Raw genomic sequence first — 19,394 nt, forward strand, 5'->3', positions numbered from 1 at the left:
CTGCGTATGTTGTTTGGGCAGACAGAAGTACAGTTCCAGCTCCGAAACATCTCAGCAGACTCTAAGATGTTTTACCACGTAATGATAAAGACGCTGGATCAAGAGACAGCAGCTAGAGTGGACGACCTCATCCATCACCCGCCGGCTGAGGGTAAATAAACTGCCCTCAAGAATTTTCTCCTCGGGACATTTGGCCTCACCCCCCAGCAATGGACTTCCAGGCTCCTGCACCTGGACGGGCTTGGGGACCTCAGCCCTTTAGTGCTGATGGATGAAATACTGGCCCTGGAGGAGGATCATAAGCCCTGTTTCCTCTTCCACCAAATTTTCCTCGAGCACATGCTGGAGGATATGCAGCTACTCCTGACCAACGAGGATTTTGCGGACCCTCGTAAAGCCGCGGCCCGGGCAGATGCCCTTCTGGTGCACGAAGAGGGAGAATGACGCAGCCTTCAACCAGGTTGCACAACTGGGAACCAGTCAACCTCAAGCCGCCCCCAAGCACAAGCCGGAAGAGAACCATTCAACCTGATGCTTTTATCACCAGCGCTGGGGAGCGCAAGTCCGTAAATGCTGACCACCCAGCAACTTTCAGGGAAATGACCAGGCCAGCCGCCGTTGATGGCTGCAACGGCTGGCCACATGAACAGCCTTCTTCATGTCACAGACAAGACCACTAGCTGGCTTTTCCTGGTGGACACTAGCCGAGTTAAGCGTCCTACCCCCACAGCTCTAGAGACTTGGACCCGATCTCGCAGTCCAGCTAGTGGTTCCAATGTCAAGACCTACAGCACCCGCAGGGTGCAGATCCAGATCAGCAAGGAAAAATTCCACTGGAGGTTCGTGCTGGCCTCGGTGCACCGCGCTGTTGGGGGCTGACTTCCTGAGTGCTCACAGCTTGCTGTTTGATATGAAGGGCAAGAGGCTGGTCAATGCCCGTACGTTCCACTCCGTATGATTGGACACTGCAAATGTCTGCAAGCCGAAAATCACCGCCGTCACCGCCACCAGAGACAAGCACTCTGACATACTCCATGAGTTCCCCGCCGTCTTGGAGCCAAGCTTCAACGCCACCTTACCTCAGCATGGAGTGTTCCACCACATTGCCACACAAGGCCCGCCGCTGCACGCCAGACCCAGACGGCTGCCTCCCGAAAAGTTGCAATGGGTGAAGGAGGAATTTTCCAGACTGCAAGAGCTAGGGATCATCCAGTGCTCGGACAGTGCCTGGGCATCACCACTCCACATGGTCCCCAAATCGTCTGGAGGCTGGAGACCCTGCGGAGACTACCAACGGCTGAATGACGCAAACAACTCCCGACAGGTACCCGGTCCCCCACATACAGGACTTCTCGGCCAACATCCACGACGCATAAGTCTTTTCCAAAGTCGACCTCGTGCGGGGATATCACCAGATCCCAGTGCATCCTGACGATATGGGAAAGACAGCTATCATCACCCCATTTGGCCTTTTCGAATTCCTCCGAATGCCTTTTGGGTTAAAGAACATGGCACAGACATTTCAGTACCTCATGGACGTAGTGGGAAAGGACTTGGACTTTGTGTTCATAACATATAACATAACAATTACAGCACGGAAACAGGCCATTGTCCGCACCGAACCAAACACCCCTCTCTAGTCCCACCTCCCTGCACAATGCCCATAACCCTCCATCTTCTTCTCATCCATATACCTGTCCAACCTTTTCTTAAATAATACAGTTGACTCCGCCGCCACTATTTCTCCTGGAAGCTCATTCCACACGGCTACCACTCTCTGAGTAAAGAAGTTCCCCCTCATGTTACCTCTAAACCTCTGCCCCTTAATTCTTAACTCATGTCCTCTTGTTTTAATCTTTCCTCCTCTTAACGGAAATAGTCTATCCACATCCACTCTGTCTATCCCCTTCATAATCTTAAATACTTCTATCAAATCCCCTCTCAACCTTCTACGCTCCAAAGAATAAAGACCTAATCTGTCCAATCTCTCCCTATACTCCAGATGCTTAAACCCAGGCAACATTCTGGTAAACCTTCTCTGCACTCTCTCCACTCTGTTTATATCCTTCCTATAATTAGGCGACCAGAACTGCACACAGAACTCCAAATTAGGCCGCACCAACGTCTTATACAATCTCAACATCACCTCCCAACTCCTATATTCCATGCAATGATTGATAAAGGCCAGCATACTAAAAGCCTTCTTCACCACCCTATTCACGTGAGTTTCTACCTTCAGGGAACGATGTACCGTTACTCCTAAATCTTTCTGCTCTTCTGTATTCATCAATGTTCTCCCATTTACCACGTATGTCCTGTTCTGATTCTTCTTACCAAAATGAAGCACCTCACACTTATCAGCATTAAATTCCATCTGCCATTTTTCAGCCCACTTTTCTAAGCAGCCCAAATCCCTCTGCAATCCTTGAAAACCTTCTTCATTATCCACTATTCCACCTATCTTAGTATCGTCTGCATATTTACTAATCCAATTCACCACCCCATCATCTAGATCATTAATGTATATAACAAACAACAATGGGCCCAATACAGATCCTTGAGGCACACCACTGGTCACCGGCCTCCAACCTGACAGACAATTATCCACTACCACTCTCTGGCCTCTCCCTTTCAGCCAATGTTCAATCCATTTGACTATCTTAAAATTTATACCTAAAGACTGCACCTTCCTAACTAACCTTCCATGTGGTACCTTATCGAAGGCCTTACTGAAGTCCATATAGACAACATCCACTGCGCTACCCTCATCCACATTCCTAGTCACCTCTTCAAAAAATTCAATCAGATTGGTCAAACATGACCTTCCTCCCACAAATCCATGTTGACCCCCAGACAATATAGACAATATCCTGATCGCCAGTCACAACCGTGAGGAGCACAAGGCCCATCTCCGCACCCTGTTTGCTCAGCTGGCAGATTTTGCCTTCATGGTCAATGCGGCCAAATGCCAGTTCAGCAAGCAGTCACTGCAGTTCCTGGGGCACACCATTTCAGTGGCTGGGGCCGACCTTGCGCCAGCAAAGGTGGCGGCTGTCCAACGTTTCCCCAAACCTTTTACCCTTAAAGGCCTGCAGGAGTTCGTGGGGATGGTGAACTTTTACCATTGATTCATCCCTGGGGCCGCCCGTACCATGCGCCCACTTTTCACGCTGTTCGCTGCCAAGGAAAATACTTTATCCTGGTTGGAAGAGGCGGACAAGGCTTTTGGGGTGACGAAGGAGGCTCTTGCCAGTGTGACGCTACTGATGCACCCACATCCAGAGGCGCACACGGTGCTCTCCATGGATGCCTCAGCTACAGCAGTTGGGGGCGTTCTGGAGCAATGGCTTGATTGACATAGGCGCCTGCTGGCCTTTTGCAGTAAGCAGCTGTGCCCACCAGAGCTCAAATACAGTGCCTTCAACTGGGAGCTCCTGGTGCTGTACTTGGCCATCCGCCATTTTCACTACTTCCTGAAGGGAAGACCCTTCACAGTCTTCACGGACCACAAGCCCCTCACCCAGGCATTGGCGATGGCCAAAGACCTGAGGTCAGCCAGGCAACAGCGTCACCTCTCTTACGTGTCGGAGTTCACCACCAACATCCGGTACAGGGCAGGCAAGAACAATGTGGTAGCAGATGCACTCTCACGCCCGGCTATCAACACCCTCGCCCCCGGCCTGGACTATACGCAACTGTCCCAGGCCCAGCGAACCGATGCAGAGACAAAAGCCCTCTGGACTGCCATCTCGGGCCTCGACCTCAAGGACGTACAGTTACCCAACAGCCCGGACACGCTGCTCTGCGACGTGTCAACAAGTACGCCGCGTCCAGTAGTCCCACCACACTGGAGGGTGAGAGTCTTCAGCTTGATCCACGACCTTGTTCACCCTGGGGTGAAGGCGACCATGCGGATGGTTGCAGATCGCTTCATGTGGCAGACCTCCAAGGTTCACAGGCACATGCAGGCTCCAATCCAGCACTTCAACTCGCTGGCGCGGAGGTTCCAGCACATCCATGTTGATGTCGTCGGTCCCTTGCCGGTGTCCAGAGAGGCACATTACCTCCTTACAGTGGTGGACTGAGCCACAAGATGGCCCGAGGCTATCTCCATCGGAGAAGCCTCTGCGGAGACATGCGCCAGGACCATGGTCAGTCAGTGGATCTCCTGATTCGGGGTCCCAACGCATATCACCAGCGACAGGGGTACCCAGTTCACATCTGCACTTTGGGCCCAGATGACAAAACTCCTGGGGGTCAAACTCCACCACACCACGTCCTATCACCCGCAGTCCAATGTGTTGGTGGAGAGGTTTCATCGGCACCTGAAGTCCGCACTCATGGCTAGACTCACTGGCCCCCACTGGGCGGATAAACTGCCCTGGGTCTTCCTTGGGATCAAGACGAAGCCCAAGGAGGACCTGCAAGCCTCGGCGGCAAAACTGGTATACGGTGTGCCACTCTCCCTGCCCGGCGAGTTCTTCGGCCCACAACCCCAACACTGCACCCAAGGACGCGAACCTGCTGGCGGATCTCTGCAAGAGATTGGCCTCCCTGGCTCCCCCACCCCCATCACGCCACAGCACCCGGCCTGTCCATCGCCCCAAGGAACTCAACTCTGCCCAGTTTGTGTTCGTCCGGAGAGGACCACAGGTGGCACCGCTACAGCGCCCGTACAAAGGTCCATACAAGGTCCTCCACCAGTCAGGCGGAACCTTCACTCTGGATGATGGGGGGAGGAAGGAACTTTTCGGTGGACTGCCTGAAGGCGGCCCATTTGGACTTGTTGCAACCAGTACAGACGGCCATCCTCAAGCGACGGGGCTGCCCGCCCAAGCGGCGGGACATGTATCCAGTTCTGAGGGGGTTGTGTGGCGGTGCACTCTCTCAAGCCGAACCAGCCCCGCGTGTAACGCCATGTGGTGGGACAGCCCTGGGAATATGGTGCCGTCGCGGTTCTTCCTCACTCAAACCTCCTGCTCAGTGCGTGCCCCAGGCAGCGATTATGATGCCACCATGCACGTGATGACTGAACCATCGCTGACCTTAAAGGGGCATGCTCGAAATTCAAATAAAAACAGTCGTTAACGACCCTCAACGTGGTGGCTGTGCTTTCTTCAGCTGCACTCAGCGCCACAATGTTAAAATTGCATTCACCATTAGATGTTAATGGTTGAATGTGGAGGAAATGTTCTCAGATGCATCTATGTCAATGCAAGGGTATTGTAGGAAAGGCAGATGCTTAGAGCATGGAATTATGACATTGTGGCCGTTAGTGAAATTTGGTTCCAGGAATGGCAGGACTGGAAGCTCAATGTTCTGTTCAAGAAAGTTTTCTAAATCAATATATAGAGTGCAACACTGGATCTCCTATTAGGAAATGAGATAGGACAGATGACAGAAGTATGTATAGGGGAACATTTTTAGGTCCAGTGGTCATAATGCCATTAGTTTCAAGTTAATTGTGGAGAAGGATAGGTCTGGGCGTCGGGTTGAGGTTCTAAATAGGAGAAAGGCCAATTTTGGGCAAATGAGAAAGGATCTAAAATGCATGGATTTGGAGAAGTTATTTTCGGGAAAGGATGTGCAAGGTAAATGGAAGGCCTTCAAAGGTGCAATTTTGAGAGTACAGAGTTTGTATGTTGTGTCAGAATCAGGCGAGTTTAGAAGGCTTGGGGATCCTTGGTTTTTGAGGGATATTGGGGATCTGGTTTGGAGGAAGAAGAGAGAAGTGTATAACAGGTATAGGCAACGGAGTAAATGAGATACTTGGGGAGTATTTTTAAAAAAGCAAGAAAAACCTCTAGAAAGAAATCAGGAAGGCTAAAAAAAAAGACATGAGGTTGCTTTTGAAGACAATGTGAAGGAAAATCCTAAGGGTTTCTACAGTATATTCAGGGCAAAAGGATAGTAAGGGACAAAATTGGTCCCAATCAACATCAGAGTGGTTGGCTTTGTCTGGAGACCTTAAATGTTTTGTTTTTCATCAATATTCACTCAGGAAAAGGGCACGGTGTCGTGGGAAGTAAGGAAAGCAAACAGTGAGGTCATGGAACCTATACAGATTAAAGAGGAGGAAGTGCTTGCTGTCTTCAAGCAAATAAGGGTGGATAAATCCCCAGGGCCTGACAAAATATTCCCTAGGTGGGATGTTAGTATAGAAATTGTAGGGGCTCTGACAGAAATATTTAAAATGTCCTTAGCCATGGGTGTGGTGCCAGAGGATTGGAGGGGAGCTCACATTGTTCTGTTATTTAAAAAAGCCTCCAAAGGTAACCCTGGAAATTATAAGCCTGTGAGCCTGATGTCAGTAGTAGGTAAATTATTGGAAGGTGTTCTAAGAAATCGGATGTACAATTATGTGGATAGCCGTGGACTGATTAGGGATAGTCAACATGGCTTTGTGCGTAGCAGGTCTTGTTTAACCAATTTTATAGAGTTTTTTGAAGAGGTTACCAGGAAAGTTGACAAAGGAAAGGCTGTGCATGTTGTCTACATGGACTTGATTAAGGCCTTTGACAAGGTCCCACATAGGAGATAAGTCAAGAGGATTCAGATGCTAGGTATTCATGATGAAGTAGTTAACTGGATTTGACAATAGCTGGACAGGAGAAGTCAGAGAGTAGTGATGAATGATTGCTTCTCAGACTGGAGGCCTCAGGGATCAGTGCTGGGACCATTGTTGTTTGTCATCTATATCAATGATCTGGATGATATTGTGGTGAATTGGATCAGCAAGTTTGCTAAAATTGGAGATACTGTGGACAGTGAAGAAGGTTTTCAAAGCTTGCAAAGGGACCAGGGATATGGTAAAATTGGCCAAAAATGGCAGATGGAATTTAAGTGTGAGGTGTTACATTTTGGAAGGACAAACCAAGAAAGGACATACACAGTAAATGGTAGGTCACTGAAGAGTGTGGTAAAACATAGGAATCTGGGAATACAGATACATAATTTTCTGAAGGTGGTGTCACAGCTGAATAAGGTTGTAAAGAGAACTTTTGGCATATTGGCCTTCATGAACCAAAATAATGAGTACAGTAGTTGGAATCTTATGTTAAAGTTGTATTGGACATTGGTGAGTCCAAATTTGGATTATTATGTGCAGTTTTGGGCACCTAACCACAGGAAAGATATCAAATAAGATAGAAAGAGTGCAGAGAAGATGTACTAGGATATTGCCCAGACTTCTGGAACTGAATTACAGGGAAAAGTTAAACAGGTTAGGAATCTATTCCCCGAGGGATAGACAGATGTAGATTGGCTTTTTCCACTGAGGGTAGGTGAGGTACAAACCAGAGGACATAGATTAAGAATGAAAGGGGAAAAAATTAGGGAAAACATATTCACACAGAGTGTAGTGGGGGGTATTGCCATAATTGTTATTTTGACATTATTTGTTAAAATATTATAAATATAAACCACTTGAGTTACATTATACCAACACTTGTTGATCTGGGACAATCAAAATTAAACCATATATGATCAACTTATCTAAAAAAAAAGAAAAACCTAAAACTAATTCTAATCTAACCCTCCCTCTAATCAATGTTATGTAATAGGTCCAAATAAATGGATCAAGTAGCGCCCCTCAGAGGACAGATGGAGCATTGCTGAAGCATCCAAATTAAATTTATGTAAACAACTGTGCATAAGTCTGTGAGAAATTCATCTTTCCATTTCATTAATACTGTTCGTTTGGCTAAAAGGTAAAAGCTAAAACTTACTCTTGAGATGCTGACAAAAGTATATTCGGTTCACGAGAAAAACCAAACAAGGCAATTAAAGAGCTTGGGTCTATTTTAATCTTTAAAATCATTAATAAAGGTTGAAAGATATTTTCCCAAAATCTTCCTAATTTGGGACACTCCCAAAGCACATGAATCAATGAGGCTTCCAAAATTTTGCACTTTTCACATTGTGGATCAACATCTGCATAAAAAACATTCCTATCCAAGCCCTGTCTAAATATCTTGTCAATATCACAATTACACCCATTTCTTCCACATTTCGTGGCAACTAATTCTGTTTTCCCACCATCCTCTGCATGGAAAAAAGTTGCCCCTTGGGTCCCATTTAATTCTTTCCTTCTAGTTTTGAATTCCACTACTCTGGGGGTAAAGACTGTGACAGACCACATTTTGAATAGGAGAATGAATTCAGCATTTCAAGAAACCAGTGGTGGGTGAGCTTTCCCATAAGCAAATTAGCCAGTGAATTCTGCACACCCTGTATCGTTCTTGAGGATAGATCAAAAACTCCCAGATCATGAAATTAGATGATAGGCTTTGTTGGATATCAACTGGACACCATTTCAATTGACCTTGCTTGTGTTCAAAGGTATTTTCAAAAAAAGGAAATTTGAAATAAAAACAGGAAATAAAAGAAGTACTCAACCAGTCAGGCAGCATCTGAGGTAGAAGTAGAGTTAACATTTTAGGTCAGTACATTTCTTCAGAATTCTTTCTTCACAGATGCTGCCTGACTGGTTCAGTATTTCACCATTTTAGGTTTATATTTTTCATATGTCAATGTTTCAATTTAAGTCCTTTTTCAATAACTCAGATCATGATTTCTTTCCTTTAAGTGATGATGAAGCTTCTGTTGTGTAACAGTATGGATGCAATTTTGGAAGGTGCCCGAGTCTTTGGAAATCTCTCTCGTTCTAAAGAAATACGTGACTTCATTGTACAGAAAAGTGGTAATAAGAGAATATATTACTGTTTGGTTCGGTGCGGACTAGAAGGGCCTAATGGCCTGTTTCCGTGCTGTAATTGTTATGTTACTGTCCTGGTTCTTAGATATCCAAATAAAAAGTTAATTCTTAAAAATATACTTTACAAAATTATTTCTGATGCTTTCAACCTAATTCATGTTGATTAATTTATTAATTATCACAAATATAAATGTTGACCTTTACTGAGAATTGATTTGGAAATCAAGTACATTTAACAAGGTTACACCCATTTCCAAAAGTGCTTCTACCATTTGTCATGTTGGGATTTTGTAAATCTTTTCATTCCTTTTCATGGACTAATTCAGATGCCTTTTTTTCTCTATTCAAAACAAAATATTTAGAACATTGAATTATCATTTTTCTTTTCCATTTCTTAAAATAGAACGTTACAGCACAGTACAGGCTCTTTGGCCCACAATGCTGTGCTGTCATTTTCAATTATAAAAGGTGCAGGTTGGTTTGTCAAGATCTTTTTGTTTGTTTTATGGTAATATGAACATCTTTGTCATCCACAGTTAAAAGCAGCATTTCCCAACCCATTAAAAAATACATTTATTTTGTAGGGAAATTAGAATTAGAATTGAAGGTTGAAGTGATCAAGTCTTTGGAGGGGTGTAACTAATTGGCATCTCCCATTGTTCCACAGAGGATTAAATAATTGGAATAAAAGAGTATTCATGGGGGCCAACTCATAAATTCAAATAGTTCTTCAGATGATCTGACTTTGGTTATGGATTGAATTTTGTGTTTATAAGTCTGTATCAAGCATGCTCAGATAAGGAATAGCTCAGCAATATCCCAATTAAGAGTGGGTTAATCTACATCAACAATGTGATTAAAATGGAACACAATTTCATATCAATTCTTAATTTTTATTCTCTTTGCTCCCTTTGTGAGCCTGCCAAATTGTAGCAGATTATGACCCTCATTTCCAATTCATGCCTTTCAACCTTTAAGGTTTAGAAATGGCCAAACTTAATTCACTTTGACCCTTGCAACCAAGAAAGAGAGATTCTACTCTTGTTCACAGCCTTGGAGGTTTGGCATATTGAGTGTTCATCCAAACATTTTTAAGTGGGATTAGGGTTTCTGCATATACCATCCTGCCAGTTTTTCCACCATCACCTGGATTAAAGAAATTCTTCTCAACCTCTCCTTTATCTTTATGCCTTATATTTAAAATTCATGTTACTCATGAATTCATGTTACTTTTGTGCAAAAGTAAGTGAATATAATTTGCTGCCTCTAGAGATTTCATCAAACCATTACTTTTATGATCCAACGTTACAGAATTTCATGCAGCTAAAAGTGTGCTTTTTCATCATTGTTTGCTTAAACTGATGAGCTATTTAAACAAATAGGCAAATCAGATTTCAGTTGGAATAAACCTTCAGATCTTTTGATCCATATTTATAACCAACTGAGCAACATTATTGATAAAGGTTTGAGAAATTAATATTTAAATTTGATGTAGTTGAGGTTAGTGATGTTTCCAATTCATAGAATTCATTAGGACTGAATAGAGCCTTTTCCAGATTTTACTTGAAAAGCCAACTTGGCTTCAATGCTTGTTATCCTTGTACTGAGACAGATCTTGAGTTTACGGCCCACTTCAGTTCTTGAGCATATTGTTTAGTTTGGTGCAATGTAATGAAAAGTGATGCTTCGTTTGAGATTCCACCTCTTGGATGAGCCATTAGTTTGTATCGAACAAAATTTTTCCCACACCTAAGTATAAACTTTTTTTTCTCGAACCAGAGAATGTTTAGAATGCAGAACTTGCCATCATGTAGAGTAGCTGAGGCAAGATAGTACAGGTGTGTTGAAGAACAGAAGGGAGAAATGCATAGGTGGATTCTCTTAAATGAAGAAAGGATATAAGGCAGATGCTTCTATGTGCAATTTACCGTGGCAAAAAACAACTGAATACTTTCTCTGCAAATTTTTGTCAAGTGTAAATTGTCCTGCTGCTTTTGCTTACAAGAAAGCTTTTAGGAGATATTAAAGACATAATAAACTTTTATTCATTTCTTTATTGCAAGGTTGGGATTGCCTAATATTATTAATTATCACAGGAAAATAAAAATATTTTACAATAATTATTTTTCCCCTCAGTGGATAAATTTATGATTACGCTGTTGGATGCCAAACACCAAGACATCTGTTTTGCTGCTTGTGGAGTGCTAATAAATCTTACAGTTGATAAAAGCAAACGTTCTATTTTAAAACAGGATGGAGGGATTAAAAAGTAAGTTTAAATACTCCAATTTTCCACCTCAGAATAATGGCAAGATACTTTGCGTCTTATTTATGAATGAAATGTTAAATTTGCAAATTTTGTTAACAGAATGACAATTTATAGAAACTATGCAGCCATAAGCTCATTTTTATGCACTGAACTTTTTTTTGATTCCAGGTTAATTGACTGCTTGAGAGACTTTGGGCCCACTGACTGGCAATTGGCTAGTCTTGTCTGCAAAACATTTTGGAACTATAGTGAGAAAATAACTAATGCTGCGCTGTGCTTTGGAGAAGAAGAGACAAGAGAATTATTGGAACTTCTTCCTGCGTATCTAGGTTTGAAACATTCAATTAAGAAAATGCACCAAGCGGAAAAGCACTTGTCTGCTGTGGTGGCTCTTGATGCTTTCTTACGTTCAGTTTGTATAATTAATTGATTTTTGAACAAAGCAGGTACTAGTTGCATTTTAATAATAGAAATTGTGCTATTCTTTGCTGAAACAAATTGCAGTTGGCATTATTATTGTAAGATATTAACATTAATTTAACACAATAAAGAATGGAAAAGATTCCAGGAAAGACAAGTCACCTCATAAAAAAGAAAAATAGATCATGACTGATTGAAAAATCTGTTAAAATGGTTTCAGGTTGCAATTAAATCACCATTTTAATTTAAATTTCCTCTGCATAGTATTTAATAATGTGCGGACCAGGAAACCTCACAGTTGGTAAATAATTCTGAAGATTTCCTTTGATTCCTGGAATGAAGGAATTTGCATATGAGGAACATTTGACTGTAGTCTTCAAAGTTCATAAAAATGAGGGAGGACTTCATAGAAGGATTTCAAATGTTAAAAGGCCTTGTCAGAGTAGATGTGGCAAAATTGTTTGCATTAGTAGGGGAGACAAGGACAAGAGGGCACAGCTTCAGGATTGAAGGGCACCCATTTAAAACAGAAATGTTTAGGAATTTCTTTACTCAAAGAGTGGTGAACCTCTGGAATTTGCTACCATGAATGGCTGTGGAGGCCAAGTTGTTGGGTGTATTTAAGGCAGAAATTGATAGGTATCTGAATATATAGGGTATCGCGACCTATATCTTATCTTAGTCATTAATACTAACAAAAAGTGGAACCTTTTCCATCTTCAATCCTCACTTTTCAATGCCAGCTGCTTTATCTTATTGGATATAATATCAATTTTGATTTTACCTGAAGAATTTGTATTCTTTTCTCAAGAGTTGGTATCTTTCTTCTCTCATTTCTTAGATGAAGAAATTGCCTTGGATGTCGATATGAATGATTTGGATGAACATCTCGTAGAACACCACAAAGCTTGTTGGGAATCTGAATTTGTTCCTGTGGCTCAGCAACTACTACACAGGATCCAGCATCATCACAGCAATCGAAAATCTGTACCGTTCTCTCCGCTACAGAACTGATTATCTAAAATCTTTACTGTTCTCTCCGCTACAGAACTGATTATCTAAAATCTTTACTGTTCTCTCCACTACAGAACTGATTATCTAAAATCTTTACTGTTCTCTCCGCTACAGAACTGATTATCTAAAATCTGTACCGTTCTCTCCGCTACAGAACTGATTATCTAAAATCTTTACCGTTCTCTCCGCTACAGAACTGATTATCTAAAATCTTTACCGTTCTCTCCGCTACAGAACTGATTATCTAAAATCTTTACCGTTCTCTCCGCCACAGAACTGATTATCTAAAATCTTTACCGTTCTCTCCACTACAGAACTGATTATCTAAAATCTTTACCGTTCTCTCCACTACAGAACTGATTATCTTCAGAAGTATGTTGTGGTGGAAAAAAATTGGTTCTATTTTATTTGGCACACTGGACCTTCAATGCTGAACATTGAAGTTATCAGCCACGTCGGATTTAAATAGAAATGTTTGTTTGCACTTTGGTTCATAGTTTATTCCACAGACAAAATCACACCACCTTGAAGACATGTTATTCAAGATTTCAAAAATTAGTACTGGTTAATGACTTATGTAATGTTTCAAAATTGATCAATTTGTTTCTAGAGACTGTTGTTTTACATTTGAATATGGGTTACTTTATGTTAATGAACAGTGTATGATAAAGTAGTGATCTGAACCACAGTATAATGATACTATAGGTTTGAAAGCTAAATATATTTTTGTACATTAAGCAGTTCTCATTTTGAGTTAAAAACAAGCTCTTTTGTGGCATCCTAATTTAATGTAGATATCAATTTTATTGTCTGCAGGTAAAAGAATAAAAGTTATATATTTGGGTCCTCTTGACAAGGCATTGCTCAGAAAAGTAAATCTAGGAAATCATCTAGTAGAAAAAAATAGAATCAAAGAATTTTTCACTATACTGCAATACATGAAAGTTGGGGCCATTTAAAATCAGTTAATTAAGCAAATCTGAAATTTCAAAATGTTCATTAGCAATGATGACCACAAAACTAGAAGATTGTCAGAAAAAAAACATTTTATTCACTGATGCCCAAAATTCCATAAATTCAAGAATTGTTTCCAAAGATTGGAGGGTAGCAAACATAGCACCATTATTCAATCAAGGAATATAGAACAACAGAAGACCAAGCTTTTCAGTCCATGATCTCCATGCTGATTTGATGCCAATGTAAAAACCTGTCCCTCTGTTCCGTTCCTGCTCGCGTGTCTGTTTACATGCCACTTAAGCATTGCGCTCATATCTGTTTCTACCTCATTCCGTGGTTGCTCTCTGTATAAAACATTTTGCTTCGAATTTCTTTTAAACTTTCCCCCTCTCACTGCAAACCTCTGACTTCCATTATTTGACATTTCCACTTTGGGATAAAGACTTGCTATATATCCTACCTGTGCTTCTCATACATTTGCATACTTCTATTAGGTTTCCCCTCAGGTTCTATTGGTCTAGAGTAAACAATCTAAGTGTGTCCAATCTCTTGCTTATAGCTAATAATCTCAAGTCCAGACAATGTTCTGGTGAATTTCTTCTGTATCTTCTCCAAAGCCTTTGTGTCTTTCCATGAATGCAGCAACCAGAACTCTATACAAGTACTCCAAATGTGGAAAACCAAAGTTTTGTTCAGGCACAGCATGACTTCCTGACTTTGATACTGATCACACAGAGATGAAGGCCTTTACCCCTCCCCATCTATTAGTTTTGTCTCTTTTAGGGAGCTGTAGACTTGTACTCAAGATCTCTAAGTGCAACACCTCACATTTGTCCAGATTAAATGCCATCTGTCATTTCCCCACCCATATTTCCAGCTGATCTATATCCTGTTGTATCCTTTGACAACCATTCTCACAACTCCATCTATGTTTGATTTGAAGGGGAGAGAAGCAGGGAACTATCAATCAGTTAACCTGTCTTTGATAGTAGAGATAATGTTAAATTTTATTATTGAGGTAGTTTTCACAGGGTGGCTAGTAATCAATTCAGCTGTCAAAATGGATTAATTGAAAAGGAATTTGTGTTCGAGATACTTGTCACATCTTTTGCAGTTTTAACTAACAGAATAGATATGGGGAAGCAGAGTGTGTTCTGCAATTGGACTTAAAGGGAATCTACAATCAGATGCAGAATTAGATACTACCTTCTACCTGTATTCCTTGCCCATTCATTTGGCCTGCCCATATTCCCACAAGGCCTCACTACATCTTTCTATCAATCCAATACCATCTAGCTTTATATCCAATAGAGAAACTAGCCCACTGAGTCTGTCAATCATCAGTCATTTTATTCTCCCCACCTTCTTATCAATTCCCCCCAGAATCTACCATTCATCTACATTCAAGGGACAATTTGCCATAGACAAATCAACCTCCCATCCCGCACTTCTTTGAAATGTAGGAGGAACTTGAGCTTTCAGGAAACCCACAGAATTAGAGGGAGAACATGCAAAACCTCTGTCCTCATCTTTCCAGTCAGAACAAGGATATAAAACTCAGGTCAATTCCCACCCCATCATTCACCACCTGTCACAATTTCATCCACCTTCAATGGGATTCTGCCACCACAAGCAAATGCTCCCCTTTTCAGCATTGCAACTCCACTGGTCACCCCATTTCTCAGCGCTCCCCCCAGGAGAGGTAACACCTAGTCTTTTACCCATCAATATTCTCCAACAACCTGAGACTCAAACAGCCCTTTCAGACTAAACAGTGATTCACCCCACTTCCTCCAATCAAGTGATTTACATCCAGTATTCGCAACATCGTGCTTTCTTCACCAGACCTCCTGGATATATTTTCCAGTATTAAGCCTGAACTTCCAAATGCCTATCACTTTAACTCCTAGTCACACTCCTATGCTGACCTTTCTGTCTGTGGCTTTGTGCATTGTCCAGCAAGGTCCAATAAGAGCTTAAGGAATAGAATCTCATACATCTTCTGGACACGTTTCAGTCTTCAAAGTGTTGTGTACAATTTGACAATTTCCATTAACTGATTTTTCATGTTTTACATCAGTGGCAGGTATCCACCTGCAGTGGATTCCTCACCCTTAAATGTGTATTTCAAGAGCTTTTACATGTTCATTTGTTTTCTCTCTAACATTCCTCATGAATTTATTGACCAGATGGCTTCTTCAGCAACATTGCAACATTTCACCATGGCATTCCTGACCAAAACCTATTAGATATTTCCTCCATTGCATTCTTTTCTCCTGCGCCCTCACTGAAAACAGTCTCCCCAATGTAGAAGTCGAGGGAGAAAGGTTACTCAAGATTACAGTGGAGTCCAGATGAACTGAGAAAGTGCATCAATAAGGCAGATTGAATTTAACTTGGGCAAGTGCACTTCAGTAGGTTACTCCAAGGCAGGCTTTGCATAATGAATGGTAGAGCCCTGGGGAGTGTGGTAGAACAGAGGCTTGGGGGTACAGGTACACTTTCTATGCATGTGAAGGTAGTGTTTAGCATACGTGGCTTTATTAGTCAGGGCAATGAGGACAGGGGCAGGGAGGCCATGTTACAATTGTACAAGACATTGGCAAGTCTGCACCTGAAGTATTGCATGCAGTTTTGGTCATCCAGCTATGGAAAGATATAATTAAGGTGAAATGGGTGCAAAAAAAATCACAAGAATGTTCCCAGAACTAGTAGGCTTCAATTTAAGGAATGCCAGAACCAATTCTCCCGAGAGCACAGGAGGCTAAGGGGTTGGGAGAACGAATTTTGAGAGGCGTAGATAAGATAAATAGTCATAGCCTTATCCCCCAGAGTATGGAAATCTAAAACTAGAGGAAAAAGATCTAAAAGACCCAGAGTGCTATCTTCACAAAGAGGGTGGTGGGTAAATGGAACACATTGCCAGAGGAAGTAATAGAAGCAGGGACAAGTGTAACATTCAAAAAACATTTAAGCAGCTGCACAGGGATATTGGTCGAATACTAGCTTGGTCTGTAGAATATGACCATCTGATTGCCTAACAGGACAGAGAGAGAAGGAAAATCGAGACCTATTAGAATTGAACAGCCACAACATTTCAGAATATAAATCTTCCTTCCCCAACTTTTCCTACATTGATATTTAAGTCTGTCTGAAATGTCACACCACAGGCATATGAACAAACTAATTTTAGTTATTTAAGAAAAAATGTCTTACAGGAAGTGAAGCTGCAGGAAGCAGCTGCAAGCTGAAGAGTTTGTTACACTGCAGAATATTCTGCTTACTGGCTTTTTGGGGGGTTGATAACAGGCTGCAAACTTGTAAAATCAGAAAGCAAATTCCATCTTTTATCCTCATCAGCCATTAGGTTTAGGACTTTATGGAAACAGAACTAAATTATCACTCCAAGTAAATTGATTTAATTGAGAAAATGTATTATTGCCAGGTTGGAAATCACGTGTGATGGGTTTGACATCAAGGAAAGAGAAGTGGCAAGTGACATTGACTCCACATTGTGCCCTGGCATAAACGTTTAACATTCAAAATGGCATGATCATTGTCAAATTACTTAATATCAGCAGCTTGATGCTTACAAGTGGTCAGTAATACAATTGGTACATAAACACTGTGGTTTCATCTGAAAGTTAGAGGCAGAGAATTCTCCAGTAACCGACAAGCTTCTCAACTCCAGACTCCTTTCTGTAGAGAGATAGCAGACAGCTGCAGGAAACATAAAGTTGTGATGGTAGGAGATTTTAACTTTCCATATATTAACTGGGACTCCCATATTGTAAAAGGCCTGGATGGCTTGAAGATTTTCTAATGTGTTCAGGAAAGTTTTCTAAATCAATGTATAGAGGTTCCAACTAGAGAGAGTGAAATACTGATCTATTAGGGAAGGAGACAGGACAGGTGACAGAAGTATGTGCAGGGGAACATTTGGGGTCCAGTGATCATAATGCCATTAGTTTCAAGTTAATTATGGAGAAGGATAGGTCTGGGCCTCGGGTTGAGGTTCTAAATTGGAGTAAGGCCAATTTTGGGGAAATGAGAAAGGATCGAGAATGCGTGGATTTGGAGCAGTTGTTTTCGGGAAAGGATGTGCGAGGTACGTGGAGAACATTCAAAGGTGCAATTTTGAAAGTACGGAGGTTATATGTTCCTGTCATGGTCAAAGCTAAGGTTAGAAGGTATAGGGAACCCTGGTTTTTGAGGGATATTAGGGATCTGGTTTGGAGGAAGAGAGAGAGGCGTATAACAGGTATAGGCAACATGGAGTAAAAGTAAATGAGATACTTTAAGAGAATAAAAATGCAAGAAAAACCTCAATAAAGAAATCAGGAGGTTAAAAGAAGACATGAAGTTGCCTTTGAAGATGATGTGAAGGAAAATCCTAAGGGGTTCTATAGGTATATTAAAAACAAAAGGTTAATAAGGGACAAAATTGATCCCCTTTAAGATCAGAGTGGTCGTCTTTGTAAAGAGCCAAAAGAGATAGGGGAGAGCTTAAATTTATTTTTCATCAATACTCACTCAGGAAATTGGAAGAGTCATGGGAAATAAGAAAAAACAAACAATGACGTTATGGAATCCATACAGTTTAAAGAGGAAGTGCTTGCTGTATTCAAGCAAATAAAGGTGGATAAATCCCCAGGGCCTGACAAAATATTCCCTTGGACCTTGAGGGAGGCTAGTGTAGAAATTGCAAAAATATTTAAAATGTCCTTAGCCACAGGTGTGGTGCCAGTGGATTGGAGGGTAGGTCGCGTTGTTCTGCTGTTTAAAAAATGCTGCAAAAGTAACCCTGTGAGCCTGACGTCAGTAGTAGGTAAATTATCGGAAGGTGTTCTAAGAGATCAGATATACAATTATGTGGATAGCCGTGGACTGATTAGGAATAGTCAACATGGCTTTGTGCATAGTAGGTTGTATTTAACCAATCTTATAGAGTTTTTGAGGAAGTTACCAGGAAAGTTGACAAAGGAAAGACTGTTTTTATGAGTTCAGAGGACCCCAAAACTCAACAGCAATAGATATTCACCAAGACAAATGGTTACTTTAACAAAAGTTGCTTTTAATTTTCTTTAAACATAAAAATAGAATCAAACTTTAGCATTACTATTAATTTAACCTAACTTAACCCACTTCTAATTCTAAGTGCATGTGTATGTAATGAGTATATGTTCAAGAAAGTTCTTTGATTCACAGTGCAATCTCACTTCTCACTCCTCCAAGTTAACCGGTATCAGGCAATTCTTATACTGTGCACAGAATTTAACATTTATGAATTTTCACCAAGCTCTGGTGCTTATAAGTAAATGGTTACTGCTCAGGAAGGTTCTTGTTGGATTCAGAGAGAGAATTGTAGCTCGTTAGACACACACAAACTGATTTCCTCTGATCAGTACTTCACTGTTGCCGAAGAAACTTGCCCCATCATAGGTTTTCCGAATGATAGCCCCTTCCTCCAGGTCACCACAGAATTCCTCTTGTTTCCCTTATTTCAGGAGAAACACTCTAGCCAGACATTTCCTCTTGTAAGGAATGCAAGGATTTTCAGCAGGCTGAATTCAGAACTCACAACCCATCTTCAAAATGGGGTTTTAATAAGCCTTCCAGCTTGCCATGTTGCAGCCTCCCAAAAGTCACTGTATAACTCAGTTCTCCCTCTCTCTCTCTCTCTCTAAGAGAAAACCTGTTTTTCTTTTCTCTCTCTGCTTGTAAAAACCAGTACTTCTTGCAGGGCTAACCCAATCTTTGAAAGATCTTATCAGCCTCTGAGCGTGGACTGTCCATTTGCACCTGCCTTTTAAAATTCCTTTCAACGTAGTTTCATTGTCTTTGCAGAGGCACTCCAAGCCTGGAAGTCTGACTTTCAGCAAAGCTCTTGCATTTTAAATGAGATCTCTTTTATGAAGTGTTTGTGAAGTCACCTACACTAAACCCCCACAATCTATCTCTTTTAAAAACATATTAATATATAATATAACCCATAACATTGTGCATGCTCTCTACATG

The 19,394-nt window shown here is 41.5% G+C and overlaps 1 protein-coding gene across 5 annotated transcripts in view; it reads left to right on the forward strand.

Moving 5' to 3' along the window:
- armc2 (armadillo repeat containing 2) overlaps positions 1 to 13,275 on the forward strand; it is a 151,538-nt gene extending 138,263 nt beyond the window's left edge. For all 5 annotated transcript variants that reach the window (XM_069887525.1, XM_069887524.1, XM_069887528.1 and 2 more), the window contains 4 exons: positions 8,588 to 8,701; positions 10,853 to 10,985; positions 11,154 to 11,314; positions 12,247 to 13,275. In XM_069887525.1, coding sequence (XP_069743626.1) covers positions 8,588 to 8,701; positions 10,853 to 10,985; positions 11,154 to 11,314; positions 12,247 to 12,419 — 581 coding nt within the window. In that variant the 3' untranslated portion in view covers positions 12,420 to 13,275. The remainder of the gene's footprint in view (positions 1 to 8,587; positions 8,702 to 10,852; positions 10,986 to 11,153; positions 11,315 to 12,246) is intronic.
- The last annotated feature ends 6,119 nt before the right edge of the window (positions 13,276 to 19,394 follow it).

This window comes from Narcine bancroftii, chromosome 6, assembly GCF_036971445.1.
Source record: "Narcine bancroftii isolate sNarBan1 chromosome 6, sNarBan1.hap1, whole genome shotgun sequence".
In the NCBI taxonomy this organism is placed as follows: domain Eukaryota; kingdom Metazoa; phylum Chordata; class Chondrichthyes; order Torpediniformes; family Narcinidae; genus Narcine; species Narcine bancroftii.